Here is a 21851-nt window from a genome sequence, read left to right as displayed (position 1 = left end):
CAAAAGCAGGCAAAAACAGGAAAACTGATTTCAAGACACAGTCTCATAAATTTTTGAGATGATTATACTGTTTTTAAGACCATAGATTTGTCCCTTCCAGTCCTAGAAGAATTTACCTAAAAATATTGGAGTCTGAAAACCTTGCATTATTGTTTGGAATGAGAATCAGATCTAAGAATTCCAGTAACACTGTATAATTCTCTCATACTCACATATATACTGCTGATAAAGGATAAAAAAAAAGTATTTTTGGTCTACTATTTCAATAAATTTGGGATCAATTTTAGGCTTTTGTAATTGCTCATCCATTTTAAAAGTGGCTATTTCCCACAATAAGCAAGTTGCAGAATGACTGGCAACATCCTTCTGGAAGGAAAATCTGCAAGTATTGGAATGCTCTTGGCCTCTGGTCAAATCCCAGAAAGGAAAAGAATGCAAAACTTTCATACCACTATTTATGCAAATGTGAATTTAATAAAACAATGGTAATAGAAAGTTTTAGATTACAGTTTCACAGGACTACAGCCTCATTTCCCTCTATTCTATTGACTTTAAATAATATGTTAAATTTTTTCTTTCTTGGTAGCACACAGACCACATTGCCCTTCTGATCATCTGTGGTAATTGGCCAATTTATCTTGAAAATGGTGTCAACATTCCCAGAGGAACATTTCATTGGTATCTTGGAAGAAAAAACAAAACAACCCAAAAACTACAATTGCAAAAACATTTACATTATTCAAACAACACTAGAGAAATGACCAAATTTATTCAGAAAAGTAACCTTCATCATCTTATAGAAATTCTGCATATCTTCTAATACAGACAGAAGAGATGTACAGATGTACACATATCTCCACAACTTCTAGAGCCTACCTCCTGACTGGAAAATTTTTTTCAATTAAGAGATGCTAAAATTATTAGTAACAACATGTATGCGATGCATAGCGATTTATCCTAAACACCAGCCCACTTTTTACTCAACCACTCTTTGATATTAGAGACAGATAATTAATTTGAACTAATTCTTCCCAAAATAAATGAAAATAAATCAATCAATCAATCTATCTTTGGATGTACAGAAAAGTACTACTTATATTGTCTCCATTATAGTGAACCCCCTGAAAGCTATGGTATATTTATTATTTATGATGAGTTCCAGTAATGAGCTTAGTATCTTTTCTCAACCCTCCAAGAACTACCAACTCACCCTGACTTTCTAGGTATTTCCTCCAGGTCTCAGATCCTTCTCAATTGTGTGGGCAGATTTATAGAGATGTCAGGGGAAGACAACTTGCCACATTAAATACAGAGAGGTTGATTCTTACAATTTCCTTATTCTTGCCATGAATCCAGAAGTTGTTCAGATCAGCATCTCACTTGTGTGTATTCCTTAATATTTTTGACAAAAGTACTTTGACAAGGACAGGCAAAAGAAAGGGCCTGAAGTCCCTTGATAACTCTGATATAATATAAAAAACATCCTGCTTATTACTAAAAGCAAAACACAGAATTTGTTTTCTAAATGTATGGGAATCTGTAAGGACACCTCACAGAATGATGAAGAAAGTAAAATCGCTCAACAAGTAGGAAAGAATATACTAATGGTTTCCATTTGAAAGTTAGATTATCAGAAGCAGATGATCAAGAGATGAAGACAGATTGGGCTGGAAAACATTCCACGCATGGACAATGCAAGAAAATTCTGATAACTGATAAACTCATAAACTTTTGGAAAATAGTTTTCCAGATCATTCACCAGAATTCCTTAAATAAGGTAAGAAATGCCAAGGGTGGGGGAAGGGGGGGAAGTCTTAAAAAATAGCCACAAAACACCATCTCCTCAGAAAACCACTTAATTTTAGAGAAAAAAACAACAAACATATAAAGGGAGAATTTTTTTGGCTTCTCCTGCAGCTTGTACTGGGGTTCATTAAGGAAATTACACTAAGTGTGTATAACAACCTATTTGTGTATAGGCCATGTGGTGGATTATGAAGAGCCCAAAATCAACATTAGAACCTAAGTATGTGTTTAAGCTGTACCATATTTGATACTGCATAAGGAAACAGAAGAAATATCCCCTCCCTCTTGATAGACCTTTATGTAGTCCAAATAGGATGAGAATATTATAGAAAGTACTCGCTTCACCTACAAAAATTGTGATTATTGAACTTAAATTTGAGACTATGGTAAAATATGAAGATACAAAGCCTCATTTTGGAGCAACATTGCTGAATATTTCATATACATTTCTAGTGCCTTGTCCAGCATATGAAAATCTGTGTGTTTTTTTCATCTATTTTAACTTCTTGCTCTTGTTCTAACTTCTCCCATCAAATGCCAAAATTCCTTTCTTGTATCTTGACTCTTACAGAAGCAGCCTGTGTTTCCTAGAGTGCCAGCCATCGATCTGCAACCTGCTATAAGCTGTTGGTATCGTGGCTACCTTAGAAGCATAATCAGTTAAAAATAACTTTTTTACTCAGAGTTAACTTTTGGTTTGATGTAGCTGTTTCCACCATTGCATATTCTGATGAAAGGGATCAGCAACAATATGGAGCTAGACATGGAGAAGTTACAATACATCTGCAAGTGTGATCTTGGCCAGAGAGAATCCTAAACTGACCACTAAAACTATAGCCTAAGAGTGTGTTTCTGTTAGATGCAGAGATCTGAATTTACCGCTTGCTGCCATGAAAACACAAGTTGTGTTTTCTCTTTTCTCCTCTGTGCCCCCAATTTTTCAATCCTGAATCTTTTTCTTTAAGTAGCTCTGGTGGCTTTTGAACAAGGCTCTTAGCTAAAGAGCCACTAAACCAGGGAACAAATGTCTGAGCAGTTTTCATATGTGTTTGTGAGTTAGTCTGGCAAATATCACCACTGGTACGAAAGTGGGGTTAGCAGAGAAGAAGCTGCAGGATGGAAGTAGTGTAGGAGATAGAGAACTTTGTTAAGATAAATGTTTTAAAGATATGCTGGAAAAAAGGATTATTGAAACAACAAGTTTCTGTATGTTTGCACGTGTGTTTCTATGCATCATTCCCCTCTATAAAACCAAATTTTAATTCAGACTTTTTCAGTCATATTATATGCAGATTTATCTCTTATTTGCAATAGTTTGAGAACAGAGACAGTGGATAATGCCACAGAACAAATGCAAAAACACAAGCAAAGGTAAAACACCCAACTTGTTTTGTGATCAAGAAAAGAGAGATTAAAAAATTATATCCTCATAGGAATTTGCTTAACCAACCCTAATTTCATCATTGAAGTTATATCAAACTTAATTTCCTAAGTAGATTAAGTGACAGGGTTTTTTTTTCCTTAGATTTAAGGGAAGCAGTTATTATTTAACTTATCTTCAACCTTTCCTATTGTGGTTGGTGTCAAAAAGACAATAGCAAACACTTGTGTAACTGTTCTACTATCACAGTTATTCTGAAAGGGCAATCACTTATTTAACAAAAATTATAGACTATGAGAACTCTAGGAATACCTCTGGAAGGAGATCAAGAACTACAATTAAAGTTGAATCTAATACTAGCAACAAGAGTAAACAGACAAGAAATATTACAAAAAAGGAAAATCTATAATGAAAAGTAAAAGGTTTTTGCACAGCAGAGCTGGACAATTCCTCCTTAAACTCTTATAGAAAGCCTTGAATACAGTATGTTTGGTGTCACAAGTTGTGCATTGTGCTTCTACTATATGAATTGTACATTTCAAGGCATCTTCTGGTCAGCTGCAGGGAACAGAAAAAGGGTTTTTTTTCTGTTTTTATTTTGGTTTTTTAAATTTTCTTTTTCCTTGGTTTCTGTGTTGATCAATTTCCAGTTACTGAAGAGCTATCCCATACTTTGAGGCAGAATGTCCATCTAGATGTGCTGGTGTCTTCTGAAATCCCTGCAGTGCCTGGTTGATGGGTCTTTATTCTCAGAGATAAAACAACCATCAAATTTCTTCTCTGAGGATTCCCTTTGAATTTACACCAGCCAGGCACATCTTTGGGGTATTTTTTGTTCATGTGTTTTTATACCTCTCCTTGGAGTGTGATTAATTTCTTGATATTGTTCCAAATTTTTTCTGCCACTTAGGACAATGCAGCATTTGCCCTTATAATAATTATATTTTCAAACAGATTGAGTAACAAGATGTCTTAAGTAATGAAGCAGTATTTTCTTTTTAGGAAAATTAATTTCCCTTGTAAATAGGTAAGATACAGAAAAATACAAGTGGCATGAGATAAAGCTCCTCTGGGACACAACTAAATTTTTTCAGAAGCTGTCTCCCCAAAGAGAAGAATCTGCAAAGGATCTGGAAGCAATTAGAAACTATTGTAGTGTTTTGGTTAGGGAAAAAAAAAGAAAAAAGAATATGAAAAAAAGTAATTGAAATCTAAATCTGATGTAAGAAGGAACTACACTGCAAAAATTGATGCATTTTTCTAATACTGCATGGTTTATTGAAGAAATCTGCCACTCCAACAGCAACACAGCTGTGACATGCTCAACTAGGCTGAGGGAACAAAGACCAGCTAATCAAGCACAGATATTGTCAAACATAACACATTTTCATCCATTTTATGTAGAAATAGACTAAATCCACATAAAAAGGCATATCATAGGAAAAGTGAAAATCATTATATGTTTATTATCAATTATTTAGAAAAATTTTTTCAAGTGCTCGGACGTGTGATTATGGTTTATATAAATAAAGAGAATAAAGCTTCAATTTAACCTAAATTTTAATCTAGTGCAGGAGGTGTTACTAGGAAAAAGATATAATACAAGTTCTATCTTCCAGTATAAGAAAGATTCTGAAAACACAGACTAGTGCTTTTTGTTCTTTCCCAAACCTACAAATGAAGTACCATCCATATAGGAGTTCCTTAAAACTTAAAATGTATTTTTCACAGAAACTCCAAATTCCTTTGGGGGAAAGGCTTGATTGCATATTCCTCAGAGCCTAAAAGGCTGCCCATATGAACTGAATTATCCATGACATGTACCTTCAGACATTTGTAATGTGATATTTCATGTAAATTTAGACCATACCTTGGATGTGAGCCGCTGGCAATGTTGATTTTATTCAGGAGCTCAGATAAGAAAAAAAATTCTGACATCCTTGCTAATCTGTAGTCGTTAACATGGAATTTCCAACATAAAAAGCATAAAAGCATCTAATTTGCTGTAGCAAATGAAAGGAAAACAAACTTTGCACTTCCCTTTCCTTTTCAGTGTCTAAAGTTACTCTGTTCTGTGCAAACAAAATTGTACTTTTCAAAGGTTTTTATTATCGCCATCTATCTTTTGAGTGACACTTTTCAAACTTCCCCACATAATCTGTAAAATGTCATTCAATTTGAATATGAAGGACTTACCCATGTTAGAAAGAAAAGCCCTATTTACACTGGGATTATTAAAAACCCACAAACTATATACTTGATGAAGTCTTTCTAGTTCACATTGCTTAATTTGTCATAAGGAAAAACTCGGGTAGCGCTTCTTCTTCTCTATATAGATAAGTTATCCTCACTTGCTGTGGACAACATCTCCTATGATCCTAAGTTCTGCTAACATTAGGTTGGATTATGATATTTGGCTGTCATTTTCTTCTAACCATTTTATGTATTAGTATTTTCATAGCATTTATCTCATGTTTTCTTCTGACAGACAGTTTTAAAATGTAAATTAAAAAAAAAAAAAAACAAATACAAACTTCCCTGTAGAAGAATAGAAGTACAGAGTGTTTTGTTTGCACCTATAGGATAAACCACTATATTCTGTGGAAATGCTACTGTTCAGAAGAATATTCCAGAGGTCAGAAAGGTGAGGGGAGGAGGCTGCAATTTGCACCACTACAGCCCCCTGTTGACAGTTCCTGTAGAAACAATTACCCATGACTCCCCCAACAAATACTACAGCATTAACTCCTGAAGTACTTCTTAATAAATGGACATCCAAAGACAAAATCCTCCTTATTTAGAAGACAAGGAAACAACCCTGAAGTATCAGATGGGGTATAAAAATGAAAAGCTTGCAATTTCCTCAAGTAATTAGGTAGATGGAAAAGAGTTCTTTCAAGCAAACACTGAAGAAAATAAATAAACATTTGAAGCTTCAAAATTATTAGGCGCTTCCCATTAGTTCAGGTATAAAGTGAACCTTATTTTTAAAATACTTTGAAATAAAACCCAGCATATATAGGAGTCATAAAAATAACAAATTGATTTTTGCTGCATTTGTTACGTAGCTTTACTGAGATGTCTAAAGAAAGAGCAGTGCAGAAAGAGCTTAAATTTCTCTCTCTTCCTTTCAATCAATATTTGAGGCAAAGTTTCATCTCTAGGGCCCTTAATGGCAGGAATTCCTGGAGCCAGCAAATGAGTAATGTTAAACCTATGATTAGATGATGAGGCCATCAAAGACACTAGACCCTAATGCTACATTCCACTTTATTCCTGAGAACTGCAGTAAAACCAAAGGCTAGGGAAGAAAGGACTGAAACATTCTTTCCCTTGAAAAAATGTTTCAAGAGCTGCTAAAAATAAAAGAAAAAAGTTGTATGACATGAACATTGAGCTCAAAAGCTTTAATGGATCTTTTGGAATTTTCTTGGAACCCAAGACTTCACCATTAGGTAACAAATTTTTCAAGTGCCCTGCTAGAGAAGGTTTGAAGTTGAAATCCCACTGAGGATTCCTGCCAGGGATGTATTTTTCTTTTATGTTTCCCTAACTGATATCCCTCTAAAAGAGGAAGAAAAGAAAGGAAGAGGAAAAAAAATACAAAGGAAAACAAGATTTAATGATTTCCTTATGACACAAGCTTGAAGAAATGCAACCTACAGACAGGCAAGGTAAGTTGGAATACTCAACCCCAAATCTACTTGTAAATGTTTATTATTTTCAGGTAAATTTCTCAAAAGTAGATTTTAATTTCAATTGTCCCTAGAAACGCCTTTGTTTACAGTTTATTTTTGGTATAGGCTGTCAATATGAAGTAGTGAATGCTTAAGAAAAGCTACAATTTTCTTTGATAATTATATAATAAGTTAACCTGGGCATTTTATATACAAACTTATTTTGAGTTGAACTGGTATTATAGTTTTATGAGGAATGTTGAACAAAATGAAATGCTGTTAGAAGTTTTTAGAGAAGTATAAAAACTTACAGAGTTATTTGGATCTGTTGGGAAATTCTAATTTTCTTACATTCTACAAAGTGAACAAAGTTCTAAAGTTTGCTGATAACTTCTTACTGGCACTTTAAATTAAAAGGGTATATACACAATATTAGCCATTAACATTTCTAGCAAAACAAATAATATGAAAAGTGAGATATAAATAATCCAAATAGTATGAGAAACTGGTTTAGCTTTCAATATTTTATTTTTGAAAGCATTTCACAACATTAATTAATTTGGATTTCTGAGGAACTCATTACTGCTGTGTTAAAACCCCAATAATGACAGAATTTTTATATAGAAATGTTCTGCTTCTGCCAGTTCTTGAGGACTACTTAATCCATGTTCCTCTGCTTTTTATATAGTGACACCTATGTAAAATATTCAATGTTATGTCATGTATATCAAAAGTAATAAAGTCAGCACAAAGTAATGTTTTAAAAAATCACTAATTAAAAGAGAAATTCCAACATAAAATTATGACCACAGTATCCTACTTACATATTCTAAATAAGAACAGGCTTGCAGGAGAGCTCATACACAGAGAAAACGCATAATGTACATCCATACCTTTTTAGAACATAAATGCAAATATACCTTGTATACCCTGTGAATATAGAAAAACTACAGAATTAATCTCTAAAAAAAAATCTACAATTTATGTATTACCAGAAGAAATTAATTTTTTTTTTTTTTTTTTTTTGTAATGAAATGGAAGAATGAAACGAACTGCCAGATACAATTCATTGGCTGACAGTGATTACACAAGGAAATTAATCCAATCAAAACCAGAGAATATCTTACCTGTGAACAAAGCAGCATAACCAGTTCAACCACTGAAGTACTTGACTTCATACAAACAAGACCTGCAATAAACAGTCAAAAATTAGTTTAAAAGATGGTGGTATTTTGCTATTATAGCTCCATCATTCCATAAATCCATAAAATATATAAATGTATATTTTTTTATAACTCAGAATAAAAGAAGTTTCAAGCACAATTAACTGAGACTTTCAGTTTCAAGAATATTTAAATGTTCATAAAAATCACCTGGAATAATCTAGACCAGTTCAGGACAGAATGTCTTCTAATTATTTTTGGCATTTAGCATAGTTATTTAAATAAATAAATAAATAAATATTGGGATAATCTGAAGCAATTTAATGTATGATAAACATAAGTTAACAGCTTTTGAATAATAAATAATGTATATCCATAAGAATAAACTGATCAGTTAATAACAGGTAAAGAATAAAGCCTCTGGTTAGACATTATTTTAATTTTCATCTGGTAAGTGATTATCCTGTAATTGAAAGCTTGAGTATTAACGAATAAGGCATTCATGAGAAATCATATTTTTATTAAAATCAAATCCCATAATTTTTAGGGCATGTTTCTTAGAACAAACCTTGGATTATGTAGTCTAACTGTTACTCATTGTTCTGTACTTCATGTAAATAATAAATATCTAGTAACATTGTCGCTATTGCAAATACTACTGATTTGTAGCTTTGGAAATGTAAATTTACTGTCTGAGAGAAGGATTCCATATCTAAGTACTTTAAAGATGAATGGTAAGGACATTTGCAGGAAATTTCATTTCTACTGTTAATTTTGCATGTGCTAGCTTCTGTTATCTAAAACCATATAGACATTGATATGATGCTTTAGGGCATGGAAACACATTGACTATGTTATAAAAATGATAAATTTACAAATTAGTTTAAAAGTAAGGGCTAAATAGGTGGCTGGAAGGCAAGCTGATGTGATTTAAGAAGGTTTTTACAAACAGTGATTAGAGACAAAAGCACTCCTATACAATAGCATGCATATTTGTTTGGGGTAGTGGATAAATACCCTTTTGTGCCCATTTTGCTAACAACCCCATCCTTATTGTACAGTAACACAGAACAAGCTGTAAGAAGCCACTAGGCTTCCATTCTATCAGATATAGGTGCAGTTAAGGAAATAAGAGGCAGATGTGCAAAGCTCATTTAGGGAGACAATTGCTGTAATTGATCAGCTATTCCCATGCTCAAATGCTAGAGGATCAGAAAGATTAATGAGATACTTATCACCTGCAGGCTACTTCCACTGTTTGGAAGCTGACAAAGAAAATCCAAACAGAAGACTGAACTCTACGGTTAAGCCAATGCAGGTAGGACAGACACACCAAATATTTCATCATAGATTGTTGTCTGGTTTATTCTGAACTCACCTCTTATTCTGTAAAATTAAAACAAACCAACCAAATAAACAAACCAAAATAAAACCTCTTTCTGTCACACACATCTTTCAAAATCAGACCTCAGGTGTACTAAAACATGACTAAGGCAAAAAAAACTCTTGGAAACCTATCCCCATGCTACAATCTTCTAAATTTGTACATGTTTACTTCTGATTTTACATCAAAAGAACAAATGTATCCAGAATAAGCACCATACACAGTTATGAAAAAGAAACCAACTAAATTACATAAAAGTGATTATGCATCAGCAGTAATATCTTTGTATCTTCACCAGGTTTTCAAAAAGAAATCTTGGCATAAAATATATACTTTGAAGAGACATACATAATGAATATTTTCTGGCTTAATTGATTAAATTAGAAGCTCTTAAATTTCAAATACAGTTGGGCATTCTTATGCTACCTGTGCAGCTTCAAACAATATAAAAAAATTTTGGACTGTGCCTAAAATGGCCCAAAACTAGAATAAATACTCATGATAATCATCCAGATAACAATAATGACCTAGTCCTAATAACACAAAGCTACAGACATGAAAAAACATGATTCTGTTTGAAAGAGTCATAATTGCTTAGACCAAGATTATCTATTTACAATAAGAATATTTATACCCTCTAACTTTTTAATGACATGATAATGATATAGGTCTAAGTGGTCATCTGACCTCAAACTGATGTCCTTTCACTATTCCTCTGGACATTACTTGATAATTTTTATATATCACATCTAATCAACTGCAAGCTTGGATTTAGCATTCCAGCACTGGAAAGGAGATTCAAACTGATTTTGTGAAATTCAGAAAAAGAAACGGATACAGAACTGACATCTGGTTAGCACATCAGCAGGCCCCTTATTTACCAGCTCTTTAATTGCCTGCTGATGAAATAACCCATTGGTAACAGTCATTAACACCTCTCATAACCACTAGTATTAAAAGAGGCTAGTTTCCAGGTCCAAAAGAAACAAATAATTATCTTAGAGACTGTAGCACTTTTTTCATATGAAAATACAGTGAGAATAGGAAAGCCTCATTAAAGAAGGTTACGGTGTCAACAATGCTTGTCTCAGTCTACTGCAGAAATTAAGTGTGCAGCTCTCTACTTATGAATAAGCAGAACTTTGAGTGGTCCAGACAGAAAATGGGGAATCCTGCGTACCTTGATGGTCAGTAAGAAGGAAATAGAAACAGAAAAACTTTCTGTTCACCTTTAAGTACTCATATAATACATTCCTTGAAGTAAAACAGAATATAGAAATGCAAAACATTCATAGCAGGGCCACCATTTTGTTTCTTACATATCAGCCCCCTAATCCTACTTCAGGGACTCCTTTCACCCAAAACATGAGGGAAAGTGTGTGCCCTCCATTATATGCTCCATTTCCTCCATCCTAGCTGCCAAGGGCTCTATTGTGCTTCTTCCCATTTTCGCTTCTTCCTGATTGAGCAGTTAAGATTTGAAATAAATAACGATTTTTTTTTTCTATTACACAAAACACAATTAATCTTCAAAATCTACTGTCAGAGTTGTCGTGCAGTCAATAGTAGAGAGTGATAAAAAAAGATCAGACCTAATGGAGGACAGATCTATTTCTGCCTATTAGGAAAAACTGTCAGAATGCAATATCTGGTTGCATTATGAAGATCCCACATCATCAAAAGCTGCAGGAGCAAGTTTAGGAAGAACCCCAATCCCTTTCCTATTTAACTTTTCCTTCATAGACCAGAAAAAAAAGATAATCTTATTACTTTTTCAGTTTCTAGATTTGTAGCCTCCTCTCTTCTAGGAGTCGAAATTGTGTGAATTGACTCATTTCTTTTGGCATAGCACAGGAACAAAAAAATTTCCCTCAGTGCACAGTCTATATCCTGACATATAAAAATTAAAAGAGGGGTAGAAAAGATTTCCTCCCATTTTTCAGACAGTACTGAAGACATAAACTGGTTGAGGTCTCTTCATAAAACTAAAAATAGGATTTGTAGTATGAATCAGAATAAATATCAATTTTCCAATTGATTTTCTAAACTTCAAAGTGCTAAAACCTGCATTTTTTCTTCCTCTTTACCATTTTGCAGGATTTGACAGGAGTTTTCAGTGTGTGCAAAATTTTATTAGTTTTAACATAATGAGGAAAAAAAAAGATAACAAGCTTGGAAAAATAACGGCATTTCTGATTGAAAAGAGCACACAAATCTATTTTCAGTTCTCTTCCCCCTCCTCAACTCTAATGAGAAAAAGTATTTGCCACTCAAACTAAAACTGTTGCCTGCATTCTTCAGCAGCAGATAAGTTCTTCCTATACCATCTGTATCAAATGCCATTAAGGAAGCTAATGTAATTACTAAAATACAAGTGGGTATTTCCTGCATACAGCAAGGTTAAAAAGGTCACTGTTGAACTGAATGGAGTGCGTGCTTTTTACATTTGCTGTTCTTCAGTAGTTTTCTTCATGGTCTATTCTCAGTCCATTAAATATAGCCATCAAAATTCAGCAATTTGATGGCAACAATGACCACATATATGGATGCAAAAACTGGAAGCATCAAGTGCATGACCTTGGCTAATCTGGAATAAATGATGTATGCCTGGCAATTATCTTGAAATGCTATGGTTTACTTGACTTCTTTTTCAGTGTTCTTCTGTTGGCCCAAAGATATGCTAATTATTCCTTTTCACTATGACTTATTAATGTCTAAAAAAAGATTAATTTCAACTATACTGTTTTAGTCATGCCTGTGGCATTAATGAAGTCATGGGTTCAAAACTTCCAAGTCACCATGCTGAACTAGTCAGTGTGAATTTACATTTTGAAGAAATATAATGTAGGCTGATAAAATCAATTTTTAAAAAAAAATCCTCATGAAATAAGATCATGGTTTTGAACTTCTTTTTATTATTATTAATACAATGTGTGTATGAGTCTAACTCAATACCACGACAATTTCATCTGGTATTTATCAAGGTTTGCCTGCATTTTCTTTCAATGATTTTACTTTGTGTCAACTTAAACCCTTATTGGAACTGGAATCAATTGTAATACTAGAAAAAACAAAATGTAAATCTTTTTATAGCTCATGTTCAACTTCGAAAAAAAATGCAATTAACAAAACTTTCGAGCTTTTAGAAATCTTTCACTCAATTATAGCTTCTGCTTATCTGAAAAATCTCAGGTATGGCTAGGTAAAATGTTTGAGAAAGTTGAATCCATTTAACTCAGTTCAGAGAAAAATTGGTCTTTATTACTCCTCTACAGCATGTCATCAAAACTATAGGAGCTTTGTATAGTACAAGACACTTACGAAAAATACACACATGCTATTAAATCCATTATTCTAGTAATGTGAAAAATGAGTAAATTGTACCTAGAAATGAGCAAAAAGACCTAAAAGAAGAAATACAGAACAAAAAAATAGAGAAAACACTGTAATTCTTTGCAACTTTTTTTTTTGGTAAGGTAAGCTTTTTTTTTATTTCCTACTGATATAGTCTTCCATGTCCCTTAAACAAAACTCTACTATTTCAAATTCTTTCAAAATGTTCATAACAATTATGGGTAATTCTTACTGTGATATCTCTTTCCATAATCCTCAGTGATTTCTATGCCATGAGACAGAGTAGGAATTTTCTACAATTAATTACCAGTCACATCTTAGGTTTTCATTTTTTTCCCTTCTACTTTGTTCAGCATTTGTTAGGAATGGCACAACAAAGTTTCAAGGACATTTCTCCCTGGGCACAGAAACTAAAGCATGTTTTGGCTGTGAAACTACTAGGACAAAAGTTATGGTGATGTTTTGGTTGGAAATGTGAGTTTTCCTTACATTTTATTTGCTCATTCTAAACCTCTTTCTTCAGCAAATTCTGGCACATGATTTCTTGAAATGTATTTCTAAATGCAATTTATAATACAGAAATAACAGGACTCCTTTTTTGACCAAAAAAGTTATTTGGATAATTTAAATCTACATTATTCCCTCTCTTCCATACGCTGTCACTCAGAGAAAATTAGATTCAAATTAATGTTTTTCTTGAATTATCAAGTTCCTGGGGAGTTCCCTAAAGACCTGAAAGGAGAGAGTATGGAGAGAAAATAGAAGATTGGTGAAAAATTTGGAAGTAAATGCTAAGTATGCAAAACTTAAACTGAAACAACAGATGTTCTTATTCCAAACCAAGCAATTATTGGGGAGGCAGGGGGAAGCTATGTATTAAACAGAATGCAAAGCTTTGCAAGATTACACTCAAAATTGATTTTAGAACCATACATATGTCACATATTTTGTAGGCATTTAAATTACACTAATGGTCCTTATGAAAAGCAAAGGCTGGGAAATATTCAGGATTTGAAAAAAGTCTGCAGATGGAAATCACAGCCATGTTGCAAAATAATTATAACTTTGCTTTTACTAGATGAAAGAAAACACTATTCCAAAGACACAACTCACAAAAATAACTAAGTCAGGGCTATGGATTTAACAATTCCTTCAGCAGCCTTGACTGACATTATCGCCAACTCTAGGGACCATGAAGGATGGCTGTATTAGTACTCCAGACATTCTTTGTACGGGCAAATCTCCTTTACAGAACAGAAGAGTGATACAGAAAAATGCAGTGAATGTGAATTTGACTCTGTGTTTTTTAGTTGATCAAAACAGTTACAATTCTTAAAGGATTTTTTGGTTATGGTGAAAGATACTGCATATTACAAGCAATTGTCTTTTTATCTGGTACTGGAAATCTAGGAAAGGTATCATCCAGGTTATCAAATGGAATACCCATAAAATTTTATCATAAATCTTTAGAATGGACATCTTAGGAGAAACATCTCAAATAAACAGTGATAGGTCAAAAAAATCCCCCAGATTTTAACCTGTCCCAACACAACTCAAATGGGTCAGCCCTTTTAGTCAGATCTGTAAAACAAAACAGACCTTAATATTGGGGCAATATTTAAAAGAGTAAGAATGGTATGTAACAGTTTCTTGAATAATTTTATTAAAGTGAGAAAACCTAAATTTCTTCACCATTGCAGTTACTAAAAAGGAATCTAAATATGGACTGGAAAACATCCAGATGGAATCACAGAATGGCAAAAACCCCTGAGAGTGTACCCACAGAGAGGGGATTTATTACAGCACATAGATGATTTAGTTTTTAAAATTACAGACTTTTGTCCAGTAATCCCAAGAGCTGCAATGATGTTGACAAAACTGATGCTAGTGCCACACTACTCTGAAGAGTCCAGCCTTATGCTAACCTGTGGATTTTCAGACAATTTTCATTTAGTGTAATGGGATGCACAAATTCTCATTCATCAAGTGAAAAAGAGACCACTTAATCTATAAAATGAAATCCACTACCACTGTTCAGTTTAATATACTGCAGAAGATTTTCAAAACTGATTCCGTTTTACATTTAATGCCTGTGGTAAATTTTTATTTGTCCAATGCTCCATTGGAATTTACTTAATATAAGCATTTGTATGTCATTCTCTTAAAACAGTTTCTTCAGACAGAACTCTTTCTAAAAATCTTCCAAATATTTTCAAATATTGTGGGATAGTGAAATAATTTGGTTATCCAAATTATTATCCAACTTCTATAACACAACAGATCTAAAATTTACATCAATCTATCATGCATCAATTGAGAAATTGTTCTAATCAGCATTAACAAAAAAAGAGACAAAAATATTATTTTTATATAAAATAATTCAACACAAATATTAATTATAAGAAAACAATTCCCTATTAAGTTAAGAATTTTTTAATGGTATAACACATATTTACTAGGATTTTTTTTGTAAATTTAATGTATTTCCTCCTCTTCTAGACTACAGGTAAAAACACCCAAATCAATGATCACACTGCACTGCAGTTGATCTAACTAAAATATCTCCAATCTTGAAAAGGTCTGTAAAGTGGAATTATTGCTTTTCTGTCAAAATGTACTTCATTTTCAGGTAGACTTGAGTAAGTTATAAACTTTTTTTTTCAGCAGAAGCCTGGAAAACTCCAATAATTACAGGTTCCAGAAAATCCCAAACACTTTTTTATCTAGAAAGAATCTCAATGAAAAGCATTCCAGATTTTTCCTCCAAAACCAAATTGTCCACTGTGAGAATTCAAATATTATCCTGAAAGTCTTCTAATTTCCCTCTTCATACTAAGATATTATTCAAATAAGTGGCTCACAATTGTCAAAAAATTTCTAACTTAGCTGCTGCCAGGAACATTTCATTTCAATGTAAGGAAGTAAGAAAAGCATTTATTGATAAAGACATTTAAAAATTAATTTAAAATGTGACAATTTAAAATATTTTTGAAGTTTTGTCATGTATTTTTTTGTATTTTCCTGGCATTCCTTTCCCAAGAGAGTTGCAAATTTTGTAATTAAATTTGTAGAAAAATTACTAAATAGAAACAAGTGATACCAAAGAAGTTGCCATATATTTAATACATGAAAAAAAGAGGTCGTCTTATTGAAATGAAGAAACATCTACCTCTCCTTTCTCTTTTTTCCTGTCTTTCACCTACTCCCAAATCTGAGTTAGAGGAAATACATTTTGCAAGTATTACTTCAGTAATAAATTATTTTCAAACTATACAAGAAGAAATAGATATTAATTTCACTCACTAACACAAGTAAATGTTTATATTTTATACTTTTACTACAACAATGGTGCTTTCTGCTCATCTCAAGAACCTTTTCCAAGTCTTTCTAAGGTTGTCAAAAGGGACATCCTGGAAAAGATACATCATAGGTATGATCCCAAATAACAGCCTCTAGAATATCAGGATTTCCCTGGAAAGGTGTTACTCAATGCTGTATTTTCCTTAGGTATGAAGCTTTATTTTTACTCCTAAAGTTTATCAACTTTTTCTCTGCTTCAGTCTATAACTTATTCCTATTTGATGCCCTATTTTATGAGCTTATTCCTTTTTGCTTCTCTCCTCTTACAATAAACACAGGAATTAATTTTTGCTTTCTTCTTCCTATTATTTTCGACTAGCTCCTTGTTACATTCTTTCCTATTATTAGGGGGACATGACAAAACTGAAATATGTCCCTGGTGAATGACAAAAAAGGATGGTGAGAAAAGGTTAAGCTGCCCAGCAATAAAACCACTTACTCCTACTGATCCTCCTTACTTATATTTCTTCCCTTTAGCAATATTGGAGCCACACTGAGTGAACCAGCACAGCTACAAATAGGGAGTATAAGAAAACCTCAGAGCTCATGCAGCTTCCTAAATTTCCAAGGTGACCAAGATGACCCTTATTTTAAGTAGATGTGATCTCCTGAGTAGGAAAACCAATTTTTGTATAAATATAAATGTTTCCTGAGAATTTGATAACAAGAAAAGGAAAATAAAAATCTCCAAGCTGAACTTTGCTGACCTTAGTTGGCTGCCATCAGATCTCGCTTCTGTCCTGAAGCCCTACTGACAAGAGATAATCATTCTGAAACAGTGTCTCTCAAAACACAAAAAACCCTCCGCAGTCAGAGATCTCTTGAAATAACTTGTATTTCTTGTGTTTCAGTTTTCTTTATTTACTTGACAGTAACATTGTTATGGGCTCTCTCTAGACCTGCTTTGACATCACTTTGCCATCTTAATTTGACATATCACAACTGTCTCTGTTGTCTGACAAGTTCTTTCAGCATGAGGTTTTCTCATTGCAAGAAAATCTCCACAGACAAGAAGTATAAAAAGACTGAATCATAAAATTCCACACACCATCAGACAAAAAATACAATATAAGAGAATAGATGTTTAGCAGATCTGAGGATCTTTTTTTGAAGGAGGTAAAATTTAACATAAAGTTGCACCGAACACAGTAAAGATATTGTAACCTTAGTTCTTGCAAAAATAATCCCAGGTTATGTAGGGAATCTGTTAATATCTAGGTAAATCAAGCTAGAGGGTTCATTATTGTTTATACTATAATTAACTTTTTTTTCCAATCAAAAAATGATCTATAAACAGATATTTTTTAAAATTCAGGTGCAGTGGTTTTTCAAATAATTGAGTCTATAGTTTTTGTGCAAGATTCTTTTTTTAAACCTTGAAGGCAAGGAAACAAGTAAATCCATATCTAAAAGAATGAACTGAAGAAGTGCCTTTAAATCATCAGGACCAATAAGGAAACTTTGTAAATTTGGTCACTAATTAAAAGTTTCAGGCTGGGTCATAGAACAGGTGATAAGTAGACAGAAGGTTAAGAATATAAATGGAAAAACTGTGACCAGCCCTAAATGAGAATAATTTTGTAAATAACCTGGTCATAGAACACAGACTACATGGAAAAGAATTATTTTACTATGTCTCATGAGAAATACATCTTTCAGGGCATCTGATACAGAGATGTTATTTGCACCCTATAGATTGTCAGAGTTAGGTAGTTCTCTGGAAAACACTGCTGGTGTAATAAAGTAGATTGATTCCATTTTTAAGCCTTCAGAGGACAAGGGCTGGGGCAAATACCAGCCTAACTGTTTCAAGTCCAAAATCAGGCAGAGTCCCCTGCTGAGTTCTGAATGATGAATTAAGTGGAATAAGAACCAAAGAACCTCTGCCTGTGGAGAGCTTCAGTCACAGCATGAACATCCTGTAGATACTGAATACCATTTTGGCATACCACCTCGTTTTTCTTTGGACCTGGACAGTAGAGGAGAAAATAATAAGGGGGGAAAAGGTGGCTGTTCTAAAAAAAAAAAAGTTGTACAACTTAGTCCAGTGTTACCATTCAGCACTGCTGTATAGTTGATATGATGAGTCCACCTACAGGCTGTATTACAGCAGTGCCTGCACATGTTAAGAACTTTCTCCAGAATATTTGAAAAATTCTTTCCTTGAAATAACTTTAAATAGGTCTCTTACTACTCTTTTTTTTTTAGTAGGTTAGTAGGAAAATTCACTAGAAAAAATATTTCCCAGTAAAGCTGGAAGTTAAAGCAAGAAAAGAGACAGAACTGGATTACAAAAAAGATGGACTATCAAGGAGGGTAATAGGGAGATGGACATCAGGGAGGGTATTTTTATAGAATTCTAAGGCAAAAAGACCAGTCCTTTCTAGGCCTTTTGGCTTCCAAATGGACTACAGGCTACCAGCTTGAAAAAGAAATTTATGAGAAAGTGGCTAATACTGCTGAAGTAAATGGGACCCAGGGATCACAAACAATTATCTCCTTTTCTTACTCTTTAAAGGCTACAATATTTTGTGCATTTCATTATGTGCTTTGAAAAATTGTAATTGGTGCTCTTCACTTTGTAATAATAAAGTGTTATGATAAGTAACATAAGTATCATAAGTGTTATGATAGCACTTTCAACAGTAATTTAGTAACTTCAAACATCTAGTGGCCTCTATATTTTCAAGGATAACTTTCAGAGTTTCCTTCCATTAAACCTGACTGTATATTGTTACCAGCTTTTGCTTTCCTGAAGGTACATATTTACTAATTTTTTACATCTGCACTCTCCTAACTAAACGTTACAATTAGTCTCACAATTTCAGTCATTTTTTTCCCTCCATTGTCAAAGCAACAGAAGAACCCTAATTTCTGTCTAATGGGAATTCTTTACATTTTGGAATGTAAAGACATCTTGATTATTAATCAATGTAATAATGATAATCTAATGAATGACATAAAATCTGAGTGCCAACAACAATTTCTACCCTTAAGTTACACTGGGACCACACAAGTCAGAGACAGAGGAGAGGGCATGAGCAGTTAACCTCTGTTCCACAGTCTAATACATCTTAGTAAGTGTCCAACTCATTAGACAGGGATAGAGTGGCTCATATGTGTAATTAATTATTGGCAGGTTTACTTTCAAAAAGGTGCCAGATGCTATGCATTTCCTAGTTGCTATCTGGATCTCTGATCTATAATGTTTCCTGCCATGTTAAACATCTGCTCAGAACATAGTTCTGCACACAGGAACTTCAGTAAATCAAGAGTTAAATCAAAATTGAATGAATGTGTATCCTCTTTTGGTGTTTGCAATGATATCCCTTTAAAGATGTCATAAAGGAATATTATGTGAAGAAAAATGTTCTGTAACTTGTGTTGGGGTCATTATAGTTTGAAGATTCCAATGTGGGTAAATAAGAGAGACTTTTGTGGCATCCGCACTTCAGCTGTCTGAATTGGCATCTGTCTTGTCAATAGTAACCTACTTCTAAAGAAACTTTGTAAGTTGCAAAACTTTGAACCTTGACTCTCTGGAGTAAGTGTAAATAAATAGGCAAATTTGAATATACATTTAGTCCTTCAGCATTTCTTTGTTCCTACCAAACAGTCTTCTGGAAAACTGGTGTTGTTTTCTGTCTTCATGTGTGCCTGACTTATTGATATTTTTTAGTAAAACCCATGATCAGTCCCAAAATGTGTGCAGAAACATGAGCACACTGTGGAGCCTTTCAGCCAGATACTAGGAACTAATAAAACCAACCCTAGACAGAGAACTTCTTAAAACAAATTTCTGACATGCCTATAATTGCACATCAGTTTGAAATTCATGAACTTTCTCTTTTTCCTCCTTATGAATGGGTTAAAATGTGTGCAAGTAGCTTTTCAAGCAGCAGCAGTATTTTAAATTCTATCTGCTGGAGGATTTAATGCCCTGTTTCGAAATGACCTATGGTTTTCTTCATGGTAAAAACCTAATCTTGCAAATTGCTTACAGAAATTCTTAAAGCTAAAAAGAAAAACAAAAACTTTAACTTACTGAAGAAAAGCATTATCTATAAATCATTATTATTCCAACCTCATTTTCTATGAATTTCAGACAGTAGTGTAATTTTTTCTGGGATCTTTCTGCAAATCTTCATAGTGAAGACAAAAAGTAATCTATGAATAGGAATCCTACTACCACAAATTCAGAAAAACTGTCTTACAGAGGATTGGGTCAGGAAATTCACTGGATTTAACTGCACTGTGTTAAACATGCAGTATCACCTCTTCCTAGATAGAGAAGAAGGTACACTTAGTCAGTTTGGGCACAAGGAAAGGAAGGAGTGGCATGTGGCACAGCAAAAAAGTACATTATGAACTTAGCTTTGAAAATCAACTTAGAGTTCCTGACCCAGTACAACCAAATAATGCAGAAGGTTCCTCGTCCTTACTGAGCAGAGTGATCATGTCCAGTGAGACACCTATTGCAAATGACACTGGCCTGACCCCTCCGCTGAAAGTTTTAACAATCCCCTTGATGTCCAGCAGGGATTCCCTGATGTCTAATAAGGCTGAGTTCCTACTGCTCCCACAGTCCTGCTTTATCAATTGCTTTCCTGCTCCTTATGCTGCAATGCCCACACTATTGTTTCAACAGAGTATATTATACAGTATATTACAAATGAATCAGCTGTGATTATTTTGAGTTATTATTCAGTTTTCCATTCCTTTACTAAACAATCATGGCATACCTCAAATAATAGTGCAGAGAAAATATTGAGGGTGAGTAAGAAACATCCTAACCCAAGAGAGGGGATATTTTTTGTAAACAGATGTTTATATTTGGGAATATTGTGCAAAAATAACATCTTTTAAGCAACCTCTGTTAAACTGGCCAACACATTGAAAAGTTATCAAGAAACTAAAAGGCTGATCCTCCTCACTTAGTACAATCACAACAATCACATAAGTTTCATGTTCTCAAAAAAATAAGATTAAAGTACATATATAGCTATGCAGTCATATAATTGCAAGAGATCTCTGAAATCTGAGACACAGCTAGAGCTGGCATGAGCTTACATGAGGCTTCCCTGAAAAGACATAAATTCATTATGCAGAGAAAACGTCTCATACTAAAATAACCTTCAAGGTAATGATTAAAGAACTTCTACAAAAAATGGAAATCAATTTATATATATATATATACACATGATCACACATATAAAAAAATCAGAAGAAAGGCTTATTTCATAAAGTGGCATAAGCACTGACCATCTTTGATGCCTCAAGGGAAAATGACATATTCTTGACTGCATCTACAGTTAAGATGCAATCAACTGCAGAGCAGGGAAAAAGCACACTGATTTTTTTACTGATTTCTGCAGGTGGCTAGCTGACATTGAAGTACACCTGTCTATCACCATGTGAACAAATGCAGTCATGATGATGTTAAAGCAAATTAAGGTTAATGCAGACTATTCTTCCTTCCATGATGTGGCACAGAGAAAATGGTGATTCACATGCTCAAAAGTCACAAAGAAGTTCCAAAAGCATCCAGCAAATACATGACATTTTTCCTCTTGAGAAGTTGGATTGATGACTACATTTAGAAAAAAGTTTTGAAATAGTTATAATGACTACGAGTAGCATCAATTGCAATAATTGAGGGTAAGCGCTATTATAGTTTTCCAATCATATTTACCCTCCTCAGGCATTCTCTTGATGGAAACTCTAAA

The 21851-nt window shown here is 33.6% G+C and overlaps 1 protein-coding gene across 5 annotated transcripts in view; it reads right to left on the bottom strand.

The window, feature by feature from the left end:
* The window catches only part of NBEA (neurobeachin), a 458842-nt gene that overhangs the window by 240086 nt on the left and 196905 nt on the right, over window positions 1-21851 (bottom strand). For all 5 annotated transcript variants that reach the window (XM_066544903.1, XM_066544904.1, XM_066544902.1 and 2 more), the window contains one exon: window positions 7992-8053. In XM_066544903.1, coding sequence (XP_066401000.1) covers window positions 7992-8053 — 62 coding nt within the window. The remainder of the gene's footprint in view (window positions 1-7991; window positions 8054-21851) is intronic.

This window comes from Molothrus aeneus, chromosome 2 (genome assembly GCF_037042795.1).
Source record: "Molothrus aeneus isolate 106 chromosome 2, BPBGC_Maene_1.0, whole genome shotgun sequence".
Lineage (NCBI taxonomy): Eukaryota > Metazoa > Chordata > Aves > Passeriformes > Icteridae > Molothrus > Molothrus aeneus.
Note: the sequence above shows the minus strand (reverse complement) of the source record. Positions and strands in the feature narration are given on the sequence as shown.